This window comes from Canis aureus, chromosome 2 (genome assembly GCF_053574225.1).
Source record: "Canis aureus isolate CA01 chromosome 2, VMU_Caureus_v.1.0, whole genome shotgun sequence".
NCBI lineage: Eukaryota > Metazoa > Chordata > Mammalia > Carnivora > Canidae > Canis > Canis aureus.
In genome coordinates, this window is record NC_135612.1 from 68925277 (window position 1) to 68949401 (window position 24125).

The window sequence follows — 24125 nt, forward strand, 5'->3', positions numbered from 1 at the left end:
AGAAAGGTCACCAATGGATTACCTTGTACTGTGGTAAAATCTTGATATGTTGAAAAGAAGCAACATCAATAATTCTGAACGATTTGGATGTGGTATCCAGAGAGGTAACACTGAATCCTAGCTCTGCTCCTTGCAAGCTGAGGTATATGAGGCAGATAATTTACTGTCACCAGGCTCAGTGTTATATGTGTAAGTGAGAATTACATATGTATATAATATATATATATATACACAATTATATATATACACGTATATATGTTATACTATGAGGAATTGAGGAACTAGCCATATAACTGCTATGTATATGTACCTGTATATAATATTATATGTATAAAATAATATTTTATGTATTAAATTGCCTCAGTGATTTTTTTAGGATCAAAAATATAAAAATTGCTTGGTATCAAAAAAGTGTTGACATGAATAAGTGTAGGAAAAATAGTGATTATTTGTATCATATAGTTGATCTCATTTTGTTTTCTTTTACACTAATGTTTTACACATAGAAATTCTATAGAGAAGGTCAGCACTTAAATACATGATAAACCCACCTTGAGGATGTCAACAACTGGTAATGTAAACTAGACCAGATCTAAGCATTAAAAGATTCCAGAAATGTCCCTTGAGTATGGAAAAGTCACAGCTCATGGATTGCCTTCATCAGAACAATATTTAATTTTATGCCCATTGTATACTGCAGCCTTTCCTTTAAGGAGTCTGAAAATCCCTTTATTTGGAAGTTAGGTCAACATAGCTATTGTGTTTGCTTGCAGCACCTTCCTCCTATGTGCTGTTCAAATTGACAGCAACTCAGAAAATCATCAAACATCGGAAAATGCTTACTGCACACACTAATGTGTCTGCTCCTGCCCTTCGATGGTTTTGTACCTACTAATGCTGTTTTGAGTGCGATGTTCTCATCTCTCATTGGATGCCTGTCTTACAAGAAGTAACTGTGTAAACAGGGAGGAGAGAGAGAGAACAATTTTTCTAATCTAACTACATGGTGCTTTTATTGTGTTTTCACTTCCAATGAATAGAGAATTCAATGAATGGAGAATAAACACTCCTGTGGGTTCCTTTCCCCGAAGAGGAGGGAAATACTGGGTTTTCAAAACAACGTTCACTAGGAGAAGCTGCATGCAGTATCAAGCCCACATTTGGAAGATGTGAGACCTTACCTCCCACCTTGGCTCCAACCTGTATAAGCCACATTACTTTGCTCAAGTGATTTGAACTGTATGAACTGCCGTGGCACTATTAGTAATGTCTGCTTCATTGGTGTGTAAGATGTGAAAATGTTCCATAAACCATCAAGCACAATGCAAACATTAGTTATTATTGTTATGACTTTTTTTTATTACTTCTATAGGGAAAAGAGTGCTGCGAGTTATAAGAATTCAAGTTACTTTACAATCCCATAAACAATATCACGAAAAGCCTTAAATGCTAAGAATAAGGATCATACATCAGGAGAGTTTATATTTATGTTTTCTGTATATATACACATATATATAATAAGATTTTTTTTCAGAGCCAATAATATGGTCACTAAAATTGGCCACAGTTGTAAACACAATGATTATTAGTGTTATAAAGCACACATAAGCTCAACATGTAAAGGAATGGTATGTAATACAAGCTTCCCAGCTACATAATATCTGGAGAGTATTGTGTTAACACACACACACAGGAAATAGCATCAAAAAAAAAAAAAACATGAAATGTAGTTGCTAATGAGTCCAGCTAAGTGTAATATTTCCCCCCAGTACAGGGGATTTGATTAAACACTAGGGAGCCAGGGGCCTTCTTAGGTCTAGAGAACCAGTCTACCTTCTAAGGGTTCCCTTAATTCAGGAGAAATTTAACTGCAACAGATCAGATTCCAGATCTACATTTGCCTCTGTAATAAGGATATTTTCAGATACATCTATTCTCCCTTCACCTTGCCAGTGCAGATAAAGTGTGTCCCTGACACTCAACAAGGGCCTAGTTACCTGGCTCTTGAGTATGGCATTGTTGAGCGTGCCACTGGCTGCAGTGACAGCTGTTCCCTCACAGATGTTAAGGCCCAACAATTCCTTAAGTCAGGATGAATACATGAAGTGGGATAATTCTTTGCCACATGGAGTGTTCTGTCCATGTTCACTGTGGGTCCTTTCACTTCACCTTTTCCCACTGTCAAATTCTAGTAAGATCTCACAATAAATTGAAAAAAGTATTCATGTTTCCAAATGCTTCCCACAGAGGAATTAACACCATCTTGAGAACCTCTGGGCTTTGAGTGTATTGTTGTTGAGGATAGATTCTTAAGAGGAATCTGAGAACTCTTCTCTGAACTAATTCTACCCTTAGACCTAGAAGATACATAAAGTTGCAACGGTCAAAAGATGAAGGGCTATGTAGTAGTACACACCTGGTATTTTATTGATTTCCCAGAATCTAAATACTTTGCTTATGTTTACATGATCCCTACTTGTCAATAGATTTGATTTTCCAAGGTCCCAGGGAAAAGAGGGTGAAGCTCTGCAAATTCCCTCAACAGCCCAGAAGTGTGTATCTAGGATCAGTGATCAGAGTGAAAAATTTTGTTTCCTGGTGGGCAGCAGGCTGAGCAAGAACATCAAAGGGCCAGGGTTAGTCCACAATACAGTGATGGTCCTACATGGAATGCTGGCAGCAGGTGCTACTGCCTTTAGGTTCTCCTTAGACTTGCTCTCTAGCTCTCTTCACACTGGTTCTGGCTAATAAGCTTGCCCTCCTTCCTGCCATTTTCTGAGTCTAGTTCTCCAGTTTTCCTGGAAATCTAGGAATTGTTCTCTATATTTTTAGTAAATATATTTTCCACTTAAAGTAGTTCTAGTTGGCTTGTATTGTGAACTGCAAGTTTGTGTTTTCACAAAAATTATATATTGAAACTCTAACCTCCAAAGGATGGTATTAGGGGGTGGAGTTTTTGAAAGGCAATTAGGTCATGAGAGTAGAGACCTCATCATGGGATTAGTGTCCTTATAAGAAGACACCAGAGTACTTCCTCCCTTTATGTTCTTGGCCATGTGAGAGTGTAACTAGAAGACCTCCAAAAGTGCAGAACAAGAAGAGAATCCTCACTGGTTCACTTGGTACTGGATTTGCCCATGCTTTGATCTTGGACTTCCCAGCATCCAGAATTGTGAGAAATAAATGTTTGTTATTTAAGTCCCCCCATGTATGGTATTCCACTACAGTAGCTTGGACTTACCTAACATAGCTTGTATTGTTTCCACCTAAAGCCTGGAGTGATGTGGATAGTTGGGGATTAGCAAACCCCTGAAGGGGATTCAGCATATGGCCTTGTACCTTCTAATCCTTCCGTAAATGCTAACTGTGCACCAATATATGCCAGGTACTGTGCTGAGTGCTGTGGATGCAAAAATGACCCAGACTCAATTCATAACATGTTGCTCACCATGTCCAGGGGTTTGGGGGAGGCAGATAAGCAAATGTTTATATTCACCGGCTAGTATTGAGGCAGAGGTAATTGTTATAAGTAGCGAACCCTAATATTTTGTTGGCTGTATGTATTACAAATCCAGTTTATGACCTTCCTTTTCACTTTTTTTTTACAATGTCTTTGTTATAGAGTTCATTATAATTTGTGCTTCTGTATCATGTGTAAAATATCTCTTCCTGAAATCCAAGATTATTAAAATTCTAACCTAAAAATATTTTTTCTCACAATTTTACATTTTCTATTAGTTTTTTAAATTAATTAATTTAGCAAATGTTTCCCCAAATCTGTTGAAGTGATTTTATGATGTATCTCCTTTAGTGAGTTAATGAAGTGAATTACTTTAAAATATTCACTAATATTAAGCCATACCAGCATTCCTGGAATACACTCAAATCAATCTTAATTTTATTCATAAATCATTGAAATCCATTTTCTAGTATTTTGTGTAAATTTTTTTATATCTACATTCATAAGTGAAATCGCCACATAATTTTTATTTACCATTTGTCTCTGCCTGATTGATACCAAGATTATCTCAGCCTCATAAAATGAATTAGGGGGATTACCTGTGTACTAGTTTTCTGGAACAGTTTGCGTAAGCTTGGAATCAACTTTTGATTTTTTGTCAAAACTTGCCTTGTGAAATCTGAGCAAGGGGACTTTTTTTTTCTTTTTGGTGGCTAGAAGTAGCCATTTCTTTCCTGAAAAATCACTGTATCCCTCTGTAATAGTTACGTATTTTAAAATTTAAAAATGCATGAATGAGGCCATTCATTATTCTGCCCACACACACACACACACACACATACACACTTTCTCTATTCATTCTAATTATTCCTTTGACTATCTTTCCTCTTTGTGCCCCTTTCAGGTGTTATCTTTTTTATATTACTGTCTGATCTCATTCTGTCCCAATTTGATTTCTAAAGAAATCTCTAGTACCCTGGAGAATGGAGTGTATCAAGGTTCAGTAAATGGTTCTTCAATATTCACAGGGCTCCAAATGTTCCCGTTTTATTAAAACACCCACTATCCAACTCATGAGTCCCTTTGGGGAATGTATGGTCTCTCCTACAAAATCATTTGTAAGCATTTAAAGAACAATCATGGGGCACCTGGGTGGCTCAGTGGTTGAACGTCTGCCTTTGGCTCAGGTTGTGATCCTGGGTCCTGGAATCGAGTCCCACATCAGGTTCCCCTCAGAGAACTTGCTTCTCCCTCTGCCTATGTCTCTGCCTCTCTGTGTCTCTCATGAATAGATATTTTTTTTCTTTTTTCAAAGTCACTATGTATCAGACTGAGAGTCAGGAACTTGAAGGAGTAAAACAGTGTCCATACCCTCAGCCCTTCCAGTGAGGTTTCACAGACTTTTTAGGAGATAGACCAATAATTTGAAAGCAATGAGATAAATATGGAGATAAGAACCAAGAAACCCAGAGGAGGTGATGTTTAAATGCCCAGGGATAAGAGCTTGTCACTGTGGAGTCAACTTATTCCTCTAGATCTTGGATGGACAACTCTTTGCCCAGGAACATCCCATTTTTAGCACTGAATGTCTTAACACCTGGGAAACTCCTCAATCCCTGGCAAACTGGGTCAACTGGTCACCCCATCTAGACCTTCAAGAGTCTAGGGCTACACCTGGACAGCAAGAATCCAACCAAAGGGCATATTTGATTGATTGACATAAGACCTGAATAACCACAAACAGTAGATTTTCATCAGGCATAGCACATTAGAGATGGCAGGGCAGTCAGAAGGAACAATGGATGCAGAGGCAGGAGAGAACAGGGTTGTGGTTTGGAAATACAAGTCTTTCTGTGTGACAGAAGGTTCAGTACAAACAGGGAGAGGGTGAGAGATGAGATTGCTAGAGTAGGCAAAGGCTCAAGAGCGAGTCTTGTTGAAGAGAGTTAGCTTAATTTTACCCTTGGTCACTCTGAAGTGATGGCATTAAGGGAGTTGACTCTGAACTAACATGAGCATGATAGTATAGAATCCAAACTATTTCAGACCCTTGTAAATTCAGGTTTGTTACCACGGGTTTGGCAGACTTATCTGCATCTTTATTTTTTTTTAATTTATTTTTTATTGGTGTTCAATTTACTAACATACAGAATATTATAATCAGGATCCAGTGTCATGAAGAAGAAAAAAACCTCAAACTCCTGCACTCATTGGAGTGGGTTACACATTCACTGTGTGACCTCACAGGAGTATCTAAAATATCCCAGCCTTTGTATCTTCCTCCCTAAAACAGAAACGGTGATACTAATTCTATTACTTCTGTAGGGAACCAGGGGGAAAATGTCTGTGGGTGGACTCTAGAAAATGTCAGGCAACTAGCAGATCTAGGTTTGGAGTTTGTAGTTGGAATAATTGCAGAGCTAATAGTGTAAGAGAAATCTGACTGAAAAGAAAAGAAGCAACTGAACTCATTAGCTATTGAAGTTAGCCCTAAATTGTCTGTGCAACTTCAGCGAGGCTATATAATAGGCCTTGAACTTGAGATAACTCTGCAATAGCATAGCTCAGCACAGTGAAAGTCAACTGTATATAATTTGCATGTGAAATGGATCAGCCTGTGATCTCAGTGCAAAGGAGGGCTATATTTAACCAGACTCAGAAGTGAAGCTAACTTATGAAAGAGTTAACAACCATAAGGTTGATAGAGCATTTTAAATTAAATGGCACCTATCAATGTCTTTCTCACTTAATTCCAACAGGGACTGCACATTTCCCTCTGCGAGGTTTAATCTCCCTGGCTCTTAGCACTGCGAACACTCCATTGTTTCTATTTACTTTGAGATACCAACGTATTGGCCCACTGGGGCCTCAGGTGCCATTCTGACCTGCATATCTCTAAGCTTTGCTGTCACCTACATTGCCCATTTCCAAGCTGTCTGCTCCCAACACTGTAAGTGGGGCTGTGATCCTGGCTTGTTTATAGAGGAACTCTGGGTCACCTTTGTTTACCTGATTTACCTTGTTATTAGGGTGAGGTTAGAATTGATATTATGTCCATAGATAGAGCTTGCTGAGAATAGCATGAACTCATGGCCCATAGATTGCACAGTGGCTTAGGACTCTTGCGTCCTGGTTTCTAGTCTCTGGTCTGCTGCTATCCGTTGAATGACCCCGGGTGAATCTCTTGAATACTCTGAGCCTGAGCCCCAGCTTTCCATCTGTGAAGTGGAAGAGGGTAATTTTATCTCTTTGACCCAGCTGTTGGGCTACAAATAAAGAACGATAAATGCACCTTTGTAAATTACAATTGCTACCAGGGTTATGAGTCTTAAAAAGAGGAAGGATAAAAGTGCCAGATTTTGACTCAGAAGTTAAAATTCTATTTTGCATTTACAGGTTGGATGATAATCGAGAAGACGGCATCAGCATCTTGGAGTAGTTAAGGGTTTGGCTCTGGAGCTAAAATACCTAGGTTCAAATTCTAAGGCCACAATTTGCCAGATGTGTGTGGCCTTTGGTTCAATTTCTTCACCTCTTTCATCCCGATGATATTAATTGATTATAAGATTGACAAATTAATTTTAATAGGTACTTACAGAGTCTATGCTAAGTAGTTGACATTGGAATAACCAAGTTAAAAACCTATAAAGCACTTTGATCAAAGGCTGGCACACTGAAATTTCTTTATCTATGTTAGTCATTATATTTATTTCTGTTACATCTTCAGAAAATGAGTAAGATGTGGCAGCCTCAAATGATACATTTTAAAATACTTTGTCAACTTCAAAGGACAGTTCAAATATCACTGGTGTGTGTGAATAGACACTGGTGAAGTGTACCTTTGCTGTGCCAGGTGGAATTCCTGGGTCTGGGGTCTCTATCCCTCACACACACCACACTCAGACACAGACACACATAGCTGCACACATATACATTCACACATGTGTCCAAACACTCTAGAACAGTTCTGATTGTTCTCAGTACAAAAGTTGCTCTCTTTCGTCAATGTTGAAACTAAAAGACTAAAAACCAGGACCTTCCAGACAATCCACAACTTACTTTATTTCCAGGAAGTCCCTATCCCCCTGAGGTTATTGATTTGCCAGTCATGGGTCATTAATTTTAAACAAGACCAGATTTTCCTCCTTTCAGGCACTTGGTTACCTCAGGTCTAAGAGGAACTAGGTTACCAGACATGAGTCAGTCCATGAATATTTGTTAACTGACCAAATGAATGATTCTACAGTAAAAGAAACCATCACTGCCAAGATGTACTTGTTATGGCAAAATGCTTTGGAGTGTGCATTTTTTTCAGAACAAACTCTGTTATGTAAATACTTACATTCCCTAGGTCAGCCCAGTCCCTGTTTATTTTTCTCCTGTAGATCACTGAGTCATCTACAAAAGTCAATACTCGGAATTGAATGTGCATAAAAAACTACACTGGAAAATTCGTCCCTGAGAATCCAAGTCCTGTCTTCTGGGTACTCCCTGTCTCTCATTCATTCATTTTTTTGTTCATCTGTCATTCAGCCATTCAGCCATTCATTAGCAACCTTTTGCTAAGTGCTTTCTCCATAACAAACATCATGCTGGTGACAACAGTAGAAAAATGAAAGTGATAGGTTTCTGACATTAAGAATACATTCAGATGGGAGAGGTGAGAGATACAAAAAAAAAAAAAAAATGTGGCAAAGGCTTTCTGGAGGAGGTGATGGTTGAGCTACCACGAAGAAGAAGCAAGAGTACATCAGGGTTTCTGGGTCTGCTGCCAGTTGGCTGAAGGTTGGCAGCAACTCTGCTCAGCTCTTCTCCATGCATCTGCTCCTTCTGACACCCACACTATGGGAGCATTCCCTACCTGGCCTGTGGGCAGAGAGGCAAGAAGGACTTCACTGACAAATGAAAGATGGTACCTATAGTGTTTACTCAGACATAGAAAACATCAAGTTCATTCACATCCTGTTAACCAAAGTATGTCACATGGACAAACCCATGTTAGAAAGACATGGGTATATACTCCTGCCATATGGCAAGCCATGTGACAGTCAATGAGACATATTATCCTATTGTATGAAGACAGAGAAGAATTGGGAATACAAATTTAATCTGTCATAGACATTTTATTAAAGCACAGACAACTTATTAGGGCTAGGCACTCTGAATTAAAGAAGATGAGAATGAAGCCTAGCCAGTGGCAATCCTCCTGGTAAAGCCAGTTGATGTAGTTGTAAACCTTAGAGTTCTTTAACTCTTTATTTTCTCTCTTCCCCAAAGTGAATCACTTACTAAATCCCAGATTAATTCCATCTATTTGTGTTATATTAGCAAATACTAGTATTAGTATTATTTGTTATATAATTGATGAATGAATGAATGAATATAAGGTTGAAAAAAATGAAGGATTTGCCAGCCTTCCCTGGCAAAGTCCATTTTAGGTTGGCTCATGTAAGAGCACCTGAGCACCCGGGCTTATCAATTACTGTTAGACCTACTAATAATTGTTAACTTCTCTTCCACACACTACACTGTGTTGACTGTGAGGTCAGGATGTGTCATCTCTTCTCTCAAGGGCCAGGCACAGTATCTGATATATAATAAGAGCTTACTTATTTGTTCTGATTCCTAGTTGTCATTATCATCATGACGTCATAACCACTTTGCATATGATAAGAAAGGCTTTGTTTAGGATATAAACACTTTGTATATGATATGCACCTAAGAGGGGCTGATTAACCACAGGCTAGCTGTGTCACACGTTGAATAAGTGATGACACTAGAATTTACCAGGTCAGTATGTCTCCAACTCACACGTGTTACACTATATCATGCTGACACCTTAAGATCAGCCACAAGCTGAGAAAAGATACGTTTAATATAAGCAACAAAAAAATACATAGGAACTTGTACAAGCTAATAAGAAAAGTACAACTGCCCAACAGAAATATGAGCAAACAATTTAGAGATCTGTCATAAAATAGAAAACTCAAATGGTTTATAGAATTCAAGGAAATATTCAATCCCATTAGCATAAGATCAAAATATGTTATTATTTTATGCTCATTTGATTAGCAACAATTAAAAAGTGTGACAATACCAAGTTTGGGAAAGTAAAAACACAAAACAAAACAAAACAAAAAAACAACCAAATCACAGCATATCTGGTATATTGCTGATGGATGTGTAAACTGGTTGAATCACTCAAAAATAGTTGGAAATTATTTTAAAGTTGGACATTTTAAAATCATAAAAAATAGCAATTTTATGAATACATGCAGAACCAAGGGAACTTTTTAAACATGTTCACCAGACATAAGTCCAATATTATTCACAGCAGCATCTTTGAAATTAACAAAAACCTGAAAACAACCCAGTGCCCAGAGAAAGGATAACAGAAAAATAAAGTGTTGCATATTTAATTGTACTATATCCCTAAAAATAAATGAGGTACAGCAACAAATAACAATATAAATGAGCCATAGCAATATGTCTAAATGAAAAACTAAGTTGCTAAATATTATGTATAACATAAATTCTTTTTTTATTAGAAAAAGTGAAAATAATTCATTTAAAAATAAGTCATTTCTTGAATGTATAAAAAAAGAAATGAGAAGGAAGAGGAATGATACCCAAAGACTTTGGGATGGTGGGTGACTCTGCATGGGATAAAGTAAGAAAAAGATTCCTCACAGTTTTTGTGAAGGTCTTGCCTCGACTTTCAAAGACGCCTATCACATTATTTCAAGATAATTAATTCAAAGACGCTTATGACATTATTTCAGGATAATTAATTATTTTTAAAAGTTTTAGAAGAGATTAATCTATGGAGCAATGATACAGTCCATGGCCAAGTTTTAGAAACAACACAATTGGACTTGAGGCCCATCAAAAAATAAAAGGAAACAAAAGACCTAAGCATAATCCAAGGACCTAAGCTCAGAATTAAATAGAATATGGGTTTTGAGGAGAAATCTTCCAATCTGTCATAGTCCTCTTCAATTAGTTCAAGTACAGTTGTAACAGGAAGATGGTCAAAAGGGGCAGAAGAGGGCCCCCAGGATCCGGGATACACATACTGTGGGTCAGAGACAAGTGAGACAAACAGGAATCAGGATGCCACAGATGACACCGAGCAGAGCCAGGCAGCCGCTTAACAACCAGAAGGCTGGTAGTCCCCGGTACACCCACGGGAAAGGAGAGGTCAGACGGGCCTCGTGCTGGGTAAATAATCAGGATTTGAAGATTCACAGGAAACAGAGATGCTGAAAAACAGTTAATAAGAGAAGCTGTGCAGTGAACTGGAATAAAGACTAAACTGGAAATTACAAAACTGTCTTTAGTTCTGTTCCTGGCTACTATTAGGCTTTCATGCAAGTCATTTTCTCTGGCTAAATTCCAGTTTCTTGCTAGGATGTCTTCCTCCTTTACAGAGGCTTTTTTTTGTTTGTTTGTTTTTTTCACATGAGAAAACATACAAGGATGTTCATATTTGGAAATTACAAAATGCTTAATAAAGATAAGAAGTTGTTATTATTTTGGTTATTCTGCTCATTAAGGATATTGAAGATTGAGTAACCATAAAAATGCCAGGGGGGTCTCTGATGTTTTTCAAGTGCTCATCATCTGTCTGCCTCCTTTAGTGGATTATAAATTCTTAAAGGATAGCGATATTAACACATTCTCTGACACAACTTTTGCACCTTGCTCATTAGATGATCCCTGTATTCTGTGAAGTATTGAATCAATTAATGGAATAATTGCAAACAACTCTAGTGGTGACCTTTTTATAACCCAATTGTACAATGACAATGATTTCATAGCTAGATCTTTTTCAGCTTACCCTCTACATAGGTGACACCCCAGCTTGGAAGAAAAATCTCATTTCATGATGCTGTTTAAAATTCCCTTGAACTCCCTCAAGTCTAAAAAGAGAGAGAGAGAGAGAGAGAGAGAGAGAGAGAGAGAGAGAAGCTCAAATTCCTTAGCATGATATTCAACACTGATAACATAGTTTGTCTTCTCCCTACATTTCCTCTCCTTACCTTCTCTTGTCTTCCGCAAAGGCATACTGAGCTGCTGTGTTCTAGAACCTGTGCCATGCACTTTCCGAGCCTTGCAGCATCTCATGTTCTTCCTCATGCCTGGAATTCTCTTACCTCTCTTAAGTCTATCCTTACCAAGCAAACCACTGTTTATACTAACAGTGGGAGCTCACACATCCATTCTCCTTGTCAGTCCCAGGCGGATTCCCACCTAGTGGTGTGATCTGTTTACGTGTGAGCATTCTCATGGCAGGAAATATACTTCTCTCTTACCTCCAGCACCCACCATGGTGCTTAGAAACAGAGGACCTGCTCAGGGTAGGTTCAGTGCAAGAACAGAAGAAAAGATCTTGCCCACTCCAGTTGAACACCGTAGATATTCCCAGGGACCTTTACATAATGATCCCTATAGAGGGTGGAAAATCAACAGCAACAACAAAGTACTAATATTTTGAACTTCACAAATGTGCCCAGCCCTCAAGAGCTTATTTCCTGTGCCACTTTGACTCTACAGAATTGAGTGTGATTTTATCAAATCATAATTTTTCACATGTGCAATATGTGGAGGTGGGTGATTGATGTAATATCTTAGAAAATTACTCTAGCATGTCAAAAGGACAAATGGATTAGTGAGAATTATTATTTATAGTGGTAAAGGTGGCTTTGCATTAACTCAGCCAAATCAAAGCCTTATGTAAAAGGAAGTTACCTCATACCTGATTCCTTCCCTAACTAAATATTATTACTAGTGAGGCCAATGTAGTGAAATAGCTCAATTGTGTTGAATTTCAGGCCTTACATCTGCTTCCTTTGATTAGTACTTCAGAACATTTTTAAACTATACTCATTTAGAAAAAAATGACTCTGAATATTACAAAGTCTTTATATCTCTAGAAATAAAAATCCCCAAAGAATATAAATACATTTTGCCCAATCTTTTTTGTTTTGTTTTCTGTTTCTTTTTTTTTTTCAAGTCTCTAAGTTACTGTTGTGTACTGAATTGTGACAACTACCCCCAAACACATATATTAAAGCCATTACCTCCTCTGTGACTACATTTGGAGATAGGCCCTTTGAGGAAGTCATGAAGGTGAAATGAGGTGATGAGTGGGGTCTTAATCCAATAGGACTTGTGTCCTTATGAGAAAGAGATGCCAGAGCTCGCTCACACACTCTGTCTCTCTCCTCATGGTCACAGAGCAAAGGCCATGTGAGGACATGTGGAGAAGGCAGCTATCTATAAACAGGAAGAGAGATTTCACCAGAAATCAACTCTGAAGGCACCTTGATCTTGAACTTCTAGCCTCCAGAAATATATAAAAAAAAAAAATTTCTGTTGTTTAAGCCCCACATTCCATGGTGTTCTGTTTCGGCAGCCTGAGCTGATTAATACAGGGACATATACGGCCTTAAAGGGGCATTGCAATATTTTTTAACATATGCATATTCTCATGTAATCCCTGCCTAATCAGGACAGAGCATGTTTTCAACAACCCAGAAAATTTTAAGCTACCACTTTTTAAGAAAATCTGACCTGTATCTCCTACCCAGAGGAAACCTCTGGTCTGATTTCCATCATCATACATTAAGTTGTGCCTATAATAGAAGGAAATCTTACAATATGTATTCTTTTTGGTCTGAATTCATTAGCTCAACTTAATTTTGCTAAGATTCATCCATGTTATTTCATGTATCAGTAGTTTGTCATATATACATAAATATATATAATTATATAGTTATATAGTAAAATACCATGCAGAAATAAATTGTATATACAAATATATATACTTGATATATACAATTTATATATATTATATATACTTGATATATACAATTTATATATACTATATATATACTTGATATATATATATATATACACACACACACACACACACACACACACTTGACTGGTATCTCTCTGTGTAAATGTATCACAATTTATTTATCCATTGTTCTTTTAATGGAATATTCTATGTTTGCTGAGAGTTTGTATAATTTTTTTCATTTATTGAGATGATTATGTAGTTTTTTTCTTTTTCTTTGTCAATTATAGTGAAGTATATTGATTTACTTTGTAATATTAAACCAATCTTGCATGCTTTGGACTAATCTGACTTGATGATACTGTATTATCATTTATATATAGTCAGAAATTATGTTAGTAATTACTTTCTAAAGGTTTTTGTGTCCATGCATGAGAAATATCAGTTTTGAGATTTTGTTTGTATAATGTATGTCCAGTTGTGATGTCTTAGTTAATGATGCCTCATAAAATGAGTTAGGAAGTGCTTCTTTATTTTCTGAAAAAATTTGTATATTACTTTAAGGATTTGCTTGTGTTCACCAGAGAAGTCATTTATGCTTTGAGTTTCATTTGTGGAAAGACATTTAAATACAAATTAACTTTTTCTAATGGATATAGGGCTATTCAGATCTTCTATTTCTTCCTGAGGTTCTGACAGAATGGACCTTCAGTGAATTTTTTTTTTATTTTATTTAAATAGGGAAGTTTGTTGGCATAGAGGGTTTCTCAATCATCTTTTAGGTCTGTTTTATTATTGGTTGGATTCTTAGTGATGTCCTCATCTTCATTCCTGATTGTGCTGATTTGTGTTTCGTCTCTTTTCTTTCTTGATCAGTCTAGTTTTTAGGCTATTGATCTTACTACTCATCTTTCAGATATATCAATTTTGGCTTTTGTTCACTTTTTATTTATCCTTTTTTATGTATTTCTGCTCTTATTTGTATTATTTCCTTCCTTCAACTTAATTTGCACTTGGATTTACTCTTATTTTTCTAGCTTCTTAGTGGTTAAGCTGAGATCATTAATTTTAGACTAACATTCATTTATAATATAATTATTTGAAGCTACAGGTTTTCCTTTAACTAATTCTTAGTTGCATCCCACATGTTGTGTCTTAATATTATAAATATTCATTGCATAATATAAACTATTTTATATTTATTATTTTAAAATTATACTTAGCATGTATTATTTTATCTTCAGTATTATTTAGTATTAAGTAGTACTAAATATCAAAAGGTATTTCTTCTATCCATGGCTTATTTAAAGATTTCCCATCTAATTACCAAATATTTGACTATTCTTTCAGACATTTTAAATTGCTTTTCATACAATTTTATTATGAACAGACTCTTTACAATGTAATTTCTTAAAAATGTACTGAGTTGTTTTATGATCCATTATATGAACTATCTAGGTAAATTTTTGTAACAGTTGAAAACAATGTGTTTTACACGCTTCCAGTTATTCTATAAATATCAATTAGATCAAGTGAGTTAATCATATTTTTTCAGTTCTATATCTCTAATGGTATTTTATCTACTCTATCAATTTTTGAGAGATATTTCAATCTCAAACTGTAATTGCTAATTTTTAAAAAAAACTTTTTACTTTAGTCCTATCAGTTTTTAATCAAGAGTTTTAAAGCTCTTGTATTAGATGCATTTTAGGTTTATTATATCTCCCTGAAAAACTGACTCTTTTATAATCATAAAACTCCCCCTTTTATCTCTGGAAAACTCTTTGTTTTAAAGTCTACATTGTCTAACATTACTATAGCCACTCAGTTTTCTTATGATTAATTTTTACAAAGTACATCTTTTCCCATCATTTTACTTTTCACCTATTTGTGTCTATTTAAAGTATATTTGACATAACAGCACAATATTAGGTTTTGTTTATTTATCTAGTCTACTAATTTCTGCCTTTTCCTAGGAATGTTTAATCCATTTATATAAAATATAAATATTAACATAACTGGATTTAGTCTTTCATGTTTCTATTTGCTTATTATTTGTCTCATATTTTTGTTTCTTTGTTATGTTTTGCTTCGCTTATGAACCACAGCCTGTGATCTCTGTTGCCAAGGCCTAAAAACATTTTCATATACTTCATCCAGTTTTTCTCATTGTTGTTGCTTTTACAGACAAAGAATAACTTCAATATCCATTATCCATCATAACCAAAATGGAAGTGCTTTCCTATTTGTTTTGAAATTTAATAGTAAATCATCAGCATTTCCAATGACAAAGTACCCCATAATCTTTGGGCTTTTATCCCAGGAAGAGATGTGCTTTACATTCTGAGTTATCAGCTGTAGGAGTACATGTGGAAAAGAACCCCTGGGTTATGGACTGGCTCTGGAGGAACGGGTGCTGAGGGAAACTGGGTCAGAGGTCAGAACAAGCAATGCATCTGGAATCCCAATTCTAGGCAAGCTTTCAACCTAAAATCAATTGTCACATGTCTTTGAGCTACCTGACTTAGATACCCATTGCCGGGAACAAGAAATTTAATTGATATTGAGAAAACATGTAACAGCAAATTCAAAGAATCTTTTATCAGTGGAGGAGGGAGTGAGACTGGAATGGAAGCAAAAGCTGGCTGAGATGAGGGTTCCTGAGCTACATCCTTCCAAAGCAGAAATCTTCTCTAACGTGTTTGGAATTTTATTTATTATTCATCACTTTGTAACAAACTATGCAAAAAAAAAAAAAAAAGTACCAGCTTATAATAGCAAACATTTGTTATTCCTCTTTGTTTCTGTGGGTCAAGAATCCAGAAGTGGTTTTAGCTGGATAGTTTTGGCTGAGGATCAATCAGGAAATTGTATCAGGCTGTTGATTAATGCTACAGTTATCTAGTTTTTGGCACACCTCTGGCTGGTGGCCGGAGACTTCAGTTCCTCACCCCTCAACCTCTCCCTAGTCTACTGTTTTCATGACATGGCAGCTGGCTTCCCATGAAGTGAATGAGAGAGAGAGAAAGAAGACAATGCCATAATACTCTTTATGACCTCATCTCTGCATCACGCACATCACTTTGGCCCTATCCTATTCATTAGAAGTAAGTCATAAAGTCTAGCCCACACTCAATGGGACAGGTTTACTAAGGACATTACTGCCAAGGGGCAAGGGGTCTTGGGGATCCCTGAAGCTGGCATCCTCAGAAGCTGTGATGTTAGTATTTAGGATGTCCTGTTTGCTTCTTGTTTAGGGGTAGGCGTGGCTGTAAGAACTGAAACTACAAGAAGTTCTCAGTGCTTATGGAAGAGAGAGTTGTAGTTGTGTGTAGGCTTACCTATTTTAGCTACTTTAGGCCAACACTTATTTTCGTTATCTGCATACTGGTCATTCCAATCTCTGAGATTATAATCTAAGAGATATTCCTTTCATAATTTCATGTAAACCATATATTTTGTTTTTACCAAGAGGGAATATACTTACTGCTTTACAAACTAAAAAAGTAAAGGCCCTCTTAAATCACCCCACCCTCAGGTAACCATGATTAATGTTTTGATGAGCATTTCAGACATTTCTGTAGCCACATAAACACCTAAACTACATATTATATAATTTTACAATAGTATTGCACCTGCTTCTCAGCAACTATATTTTTCACTTGATAATATGCTATGAGCAATTTTCCATGTCAATAAATATAGCTCCATACCATCATTTTGAGTGACTGCAGTGTGTCCCATTGTATGGATGCTCTATAATTTAGTCTACTAGTTACTTATTATTAGAATATTAAGGTTGTTTCATATTTGTGTTTTTAGAGGAACTGAATGAGCAGCTGTGGGGATGCCCAGCTTAGCACAAACCTAAAATACAGAGCATTTATTATCTTGGTTTTGTTTCCTTTTTCTATGCCTTTTCAGATTTTAGTGGAAATGTCCGTGTTTAACAATTATTTGTGAAGCTGCAGATTAAAAAAAAAAAAACAAAAACTTCAAGAAGCCACAGTTTACAAAGAAATATGTGATTCAGAAGGGTTTTCCTATTTCCTGGGTAAAGCTAACTTCATTAATTTTATGAGAAGACTCACAGCCCACACTCTCTCCATTCATTCCTGACATGACATAGTGAAGACAGGAAGAAACATTAATCAGAGTTATTGGTGAAATTAGCCCCAAAGGGACAGTTTCAGGGTAAAATCACACTAAGCAAGAACTGAAGTCATGACTACACTTCTATTCCCCCATGTTCATTGCATTCTGCATTCTTCCCATGAAGGTAAAAGAACATTACCCTTAGATCATGTAATACGGATGACTATGTAATTTATAACCTAAATGGGGCACTTTAGGGAATGAAACAAGACGTTATTAACAATTATCTAGGACAATTGACATAAACCAAAACAGTCCCAGGTCAACTGGAACATATGGTCAATGCAAAGACATCAGTTAAGGAAACTCAGATACAGATTGTTGAAATAAATTATCAGCACTGAGAACTAGTAAATTAGCTGGGAATCAAATCAGACTTCTCCTGTGCCAGATCCTTTACATTTCTGTAAATTTCCAGGTCCCAGAATATCTGTACAAGTTTGGTTTTTTTTTTTTTTTTTTTGGTTGGTGTTGCTTCTCCCTAGGTGAAATCTCACTAACACAAATTTTTATTCATTGGAATTACTTGGAGGATATATTTCTATAGTGTAAATGTATTTATTCTTACCCAGATTCAACAAACATTTAGCTACTTTATATGTCCTGGGTATCTTCAACATCTTACTCCTGTTCTTACAATCTAGGATAAGGCAGAGGGGTAGTTCATAGGTCCACCACTAGAGAGAGTGCTGGCCAAGATTTTGGGTCTATAGCCTGCAAGTTGTGAATAAGGAAGAAAAGGGGAATTTGCTTTCTTTTTTCTCTGAGAGAATGAGATGACTTTTTATACAACCATAAAATCCTAATTCCCACTTCTGCCTTTAATTTTTGCTAATTGTTTTGTTTTTTAGGTTTTTTTTTTTTTAATCTAATTTTAACATCTATCAGAAACTTTTGCTCCTCCATTTATGGCTTTTCCCCCAGTATCTCCCACTCTATGTTCCTTGTTTCCTGTAACTTCCAGGTTTACCTCTCTCATTTAATTCATCATATTATGTTATAATTACTTATTAATGTTTCTGGGTGCTCATCCTTATCAGTTACAATCTCCTGAAGGACAAGAACTACCTTATTAATTTCACTTTTTCCAGCATCAAGTTGGCACTTGGTTAATGTTAAATGAATTAGTGAAAGGATGAATGAACAAATTAACAAAATGTAAGTATATGATATGATCCAATAGGAAATCTATATTTTAGGATGGCAGTTTCGAGACAAGATGCCACTGACTGGAATATTAAATTCAAATATTAAAATTTCAAAGAAAGAAGGTGAAGCCAAATAAAATATAGCAAATAGCTGGCTTCTTAAGCTTATCTCGCTTTTGACATTCAGTCAAAAGAAAAAGAAAGGGATTATTCCATGTTCCATAAAAGAGAAATCATTCGTGTAAGCCAAATAATCACAGACACTGTCAGGATCTTCAAGAACCTTGATTCTAGCACTCATAATAGTTAACACTTCCTATCATATGTTATCTACAACTTCCATGTATCTGTAATCAGATCATTGTTTAATTAAAATGTTAACTGTAACAGGTTTGACAAGATCCTCAGAGACATCAGTAGGGACCTCTGTTAAGTTTGACATTGATTTATTATGTCTTTGTGCTTTATGCAATCACCTATGAATTAAATTATTGTACTATCATGTAGCCCACATTTCTATTTGCTGGACATGGTGGGACCGTGAGAGTTTTCCCAAATGCCTTCTAAAATCCAGGCAAAATATATCTATCTATTTCTGAGTCTAACACCCTTGTGAAACATGTTTGGTTTGCATGAACTCATTTTCAGTGAACCAATGCTATTTGCTGGTTGGTTGGTTGGTTTGTTTTTGATTCTTGCCTTTTACCTAGGAACCAGTTCATTTAGTCACTCAACAAATTTTTTTCTGATGAATTCTCTGTGATAAATATTATGCTACATACTTGTGTCAAGTCTCTAACTTTTAATATTTTGTATCTATCCTTGGTCTTCTTTTTTACAAATTAAACAATAGTTACCTGACTCCAGTCTTCAAGGATCTATCTGTTCCCCCAGAATTCCAAGCTAATACACTGACAATGTTTCTCTGGAATCAAATTCAAGACTTTTAAATTTTTTCTTGTCAGTATCAGATATGTATTTTTTTCTGGCATAGTCTCAGTCCAGACAACTTCAGGATCACCTAAAGCAAGTCTCCGTTTTTAATTCCTTCCTGATGAGTTTCTCTTACTTGGGACCTTGTTTTTCCCATGCTTTCTCCATGGAGGACCAATCTCCTGGTTCTTTGAGCCCCTCTATGACCTACTTAGATTCCTTCTGTCATATGTCCTCAGTTCTGTGTTCTAAGTTGTTTCTTTTACTCTGTAACCCATGCTCAACATTTGGTATTCTTGGAAATGAGAAAAGGGAAGAAAAACGTAGCCCTTTTGGTATTGTCACATTTCTATCTTCTTCATTGTCAGTAACATTGTGCTCCACTCTGACTTTTTAAGGAAAAAGTTTGTTATATCATGTGGACACAGTATTTCTAACAAGCCATGGATGTTCTTTCTGTATCTTTCTGTATCTCCACCCTTAGTCCTAGTTAAGGTTGTCTTAGCTACCTATGGCAACTTGTTATTTCAGATCTATTGTAGTTTACACTGATGGCCATGTTAGGATAGAAGACTATAGCATCACAAAAATGTTTAGAGATGAGATTATCTATATGAACCTTCAAAATCATTGGATCGTTCAGTCTTGCATAGGTCCAAATAATGACCAGAAATCATATGTATTACTGTAATGCGAAACCCCATGATCTGAAGTTCTTTCTGTATTATTTTTGCCAATATCCCCTGGTAAAATTATCTGTTTTGCTCCCAATTCCTGCCTTTGGTTACATGACAATAGCTTATTTTTAAAAAAATAATTTGCAAAATTACTATGCAAAAATGCTTCAAGCCAAATGCTCTGTAGTGAATATTGATTGAGTGCCTACATTGTAAAACACTGTGTCTTTTCCCAGAAAACTTACTCTGAAAAAAATAGAAATAAAACAACAACAATTAAGATATAAAACAGAGCCAAGAATGAGGACATAGCTCAAAGCCCTAAGGTTATTTTGTTTTGTGTTATTTTCTCCTTTCCTTTAATTTTTCTTTTCATATTCCCTCCTAGGAACCTTGTCTCCCCAGGAGAGAAAGTCCTCATTGTTGCAAGTTCACTGAAAGATTTACAGAAGAATTGGGTTCTTTTGTTTTTGCCCTTCATTCATCTTATTTCCCTTTGCCAAAGCAAACACATTTGCATTCTGAAATCAACAGCTTCAGTCAACTGTGTTTGCCATATAACCCCTGTAAAACCTGTCTTTGAACCCTTTGGAGGCTTTGATGCTATAACTGAAAAATCCGAGGGATGTTCCTTTATCCCACTTGGAATTACTTGAGAAATTGTGTTGCTAGAGTTAACACATACCAGTTAGTCTCTTTTGGGCTTATTGCTTTGTGTCAATTTCTTCAGTAGCTGAATTTGTCAAATTGTGCCCATCCTACATGACTTTTGGATAGAAAGCTACTCTTGGCTTGCTTCATGTTTATTTGGAACTTCCACTTGAAATATTGCCTTTTTAGCCTCACAGTGCTCCTATGATATGGTCAGGGAAGGCATTTGCATTTGCATTTTTCAGATACTGAAATTTATATTTAATTGAGGTAAGCGATTTACTCAGATTACAAGGTACCTGGCAAAACCGGGACTTGAACTCAGGTTTTGTGATTGCATATCCAGTGAACTTCCCACTTTATTTCCTTAGCATCCAATTAACTGTTAAGTTAGGGGATATTGTTAATGGTAAGCTCTTAACCTAAAAATGTCCCTTCTGACACTGTGTCCTCCTCAAGCCACAACCTCAGTTCCATCCTTCTGTTTGTGATAATATTTTCAAAAGTGTGCAGTAGGAGATAGTACTGGGGAAAATACAGTGGTGGAAACAATGAAGTTTTTGAATCTTTAGAACTCAATTCTGACCATCCCCAGATAAAACAAGGATAAAACAGGGATATTACAACGAAAACCAATGGACAATTCCTACAAAGAACCAGGTGGTTAGTATGTCCTCAAATCTCAAAAATATAAGCAGGTAGTGACAAATCGCCAACAGCTGTGAGACCCCTGTGACATCAGCACCTGTGAAGTGGAAAGCAGAAGGAAGAAAAATGGGGCATCTGGAAGTCCCAAGGGCACAGAAGCTACAAAATCATCATAATATTGTAGTTTATACTCACCCAGAAGGATACAGTGAGGAGAAACGTTTACTGAATAGACATTTACTAGTGAGTGATCTTAAGGTCAATGCCTGTGGAAGAGAGAGACACTGGCAGCAGTACTGGGCAGGGGTAGAAGTCCAGCTGTGATACAGCTCTAAAGACAACTTCAGCCCATCTCCTGGGAGGCTCTGGCACTAGAATGGACCTTCAGCTGTGTCCCAAGATCAGGGTGCCTGGGCGTTGTTATAATTTCACATTGATCAGTCACGGACTAGGTGAGTCCTATAAGACAGTATGATCTTTGGTGAAACAGATTTTTTCTGACCATGGCAATCCCCAGAGGGCTAACAGTTAAGGGTCATCTCTGGCAATACTCCTAGCAGACAGGAAAATCAGCCTTCAGTGTCTACCTTCAGGGTAGTACCTCACTGAGTCCACCAAAGGTACTTACTGGAAAGTGTAAGAGTAGGATCCCAAAATGAGAGTGGTTCTCTAGACTCCAGCTTACATGCAAAAGTAAGGGAACTGCAGTGAAGTGCTGGAGCCCTCTGAGCCTGCCAACTTCCTCAGCAAACAATTCAAACCTCTGTTGTAGACTGAAGCCCACACAGAGGACTAACTGTTCTAGGGAACTATGAATTGAGTAAAACAGGCAAACTAGAAACAAACAAAAAAGAATACCCAAAAACATTTTTTGAGTGTAGTTATCAGAAAGCTTGAAGCTATATGTTTTAACATTTCAAAACAAAAACAAATGTAACAACAATACAGAGGGAGTTCTAGAAAGGTGAAGCTTAACAAAAACTGTCCTTCACCACCATCCTTCTAAAAGTAGAGGAAAACTCATATCATGTAAAAACAAGGAACAGAAGAGAATTATGTATGATGTTATTATAAGAAAAAATAGTATAAGGAGCAGAATAAAATTGGTACAGATAATGAAATCCTGCCAGAATGCATGTCTATGAAGCAGAATGCATGTCTATGAATATCTGTAAACTAATATTTCTAAAAACCTTGAAGATATTGAGAAAATGATAGAAGTTATAAAAGAAACCATATATCAAAAGGAGATAAATTTTATCAATTATGTGATTTGAGGTAAGGAGGATTTGGAAAAAGAGGTGACAACTCACAAAATAAATTTAAAAATAAGGGATCCCTGGGTGGCGCAGCGGTTTGGCGCCTGCCTTTGGCCCAGGGCACGATCCTGGAGACCCGGGATCGAATCCCACATCAGGCTCCCAGTGCATGGAGCCTGCTTCTCCCTCTGCCTATGTCTCTGCTTCTCTCTCTCTCTCTCTCTCTGTGTGTGACTATCATAAATAAATAAAAAATTAAAAAAAAAATTTAAAAATAATTTCATAAATGAACACTTACCTAGAAAAAAACACAAAATTATGTTAAATGCAAATAATATATTTTTAAAATGGAAGAGAGACATGACAAAAAACTTAAAGCCCCCTCCCAAAAAATTAGAGGTAAATAAGACTCAAGGAGAACATGACAACTGTGGAAAATAAACAAAGAAAATCTAATAAACATTTCATAGGGGTTTTATTTGGAAGAAAATTAACAAAAACACATAAATTCTGAGACTATAATTTAAGGTTTCTTGAAATAAAATAAAAATTGACTTAGAACTACATAAATACACACACCACATAGTGAATTTAACCCTGTGCACTCTTAATATAAGATGCATGCAAAGACTATATAAAAGAAAGGAAAATCCTTTTGGCATCCAAGTAAAAAGACCTACTCACTTATACAGGAAAGAATATTAGGTATCCATCAAAATTTTTGACACTAATACTTTATGCCAGAAGACAATGAAGAAAGATATTCACCATTTTTTTCTATTATTTCTTTTTTTTCTTCCCAAACCTCCTTTTTAAGTTTTTTTTTTTTTTTTTTTTTTTAAGATTTTGGGGATCCCTGGGTGGCTCAGCGGTTTGGCGCCTGCCTTTGGCCCAGGGCACGATCCTGGAGTCCCAGGATCGAGTCCCGCATCGGACTCCCGGCATGGAGCCTGCTTCTCCCTCTGCCTGTGTCTCTGCCTCTCTCTCTCTCTCTATCTGAATAAATAAATAAAATCTTTAAAAAAAATATTTACTTATTCATGGGAGACACAGAGAAAGAGAAACAGGTAGAGACACAGGCAGAGGGAGAAGCAGGCTCCACGCCGGGAGTCCGATGCGGGACTCGATCCTGGGACTCCAGGATCGTGCCCTGGGCCAAAGGCAGGCGCCAAACCGCTGAGCCACCCAGGGACACATACAATATGTGTCTAAAATTCAACCCATCTGAAGTTAACTGCAGTATTTTTACCCTAAATATTTTTGCTCCATTATAACTCTTACTACAGTGAACATCATGAGGCAAAATGACCATAAAATTGAGTACTTAATGTTGTTTATTATAACCCATTTTATGTTGCAAAATAGGCAACTGAATTGCATACAGGAGTT

At 36.5% G+C, this 24125-nt stretch overlaps 1 protein-coding gene across 8 annotated transcripts in view; it reads right to left on the reverse strand.

Moving 5' to 3' along the window:
- Nucleotides 1–8068: 8068 nt before the first annotated feature.
- LOC144301319 (uncharacterized) overlaps nt 8069–24125 on the reverse strand; it is an 89478-nt gene continuing 73421 nt past the window's right edge. For 3 of the 8 annotated variants that reach the window (XR_013368144.1, XR_013368142.1, XR_013368141.1), the window contains 2 exons: nt 11301–11382; nt 9976–10722 (listed from right to left, as the gene is read on the reverse strand). Coding sequence is in view for 1 of the 8 variants with exons in the window: in XM_077878122.1 (XP_077734248.1) it covers nt 8211–8326; nt 10537–10722; nt 11776–11791 (318 nt within the window). In the remaining 7 variants the exon portion in view is untranslated. The other 5 variants (XM_077878122.1, XR_013368140.1, XR_013368139.1 and 2 more) reach the window with 5 other exon arrangements.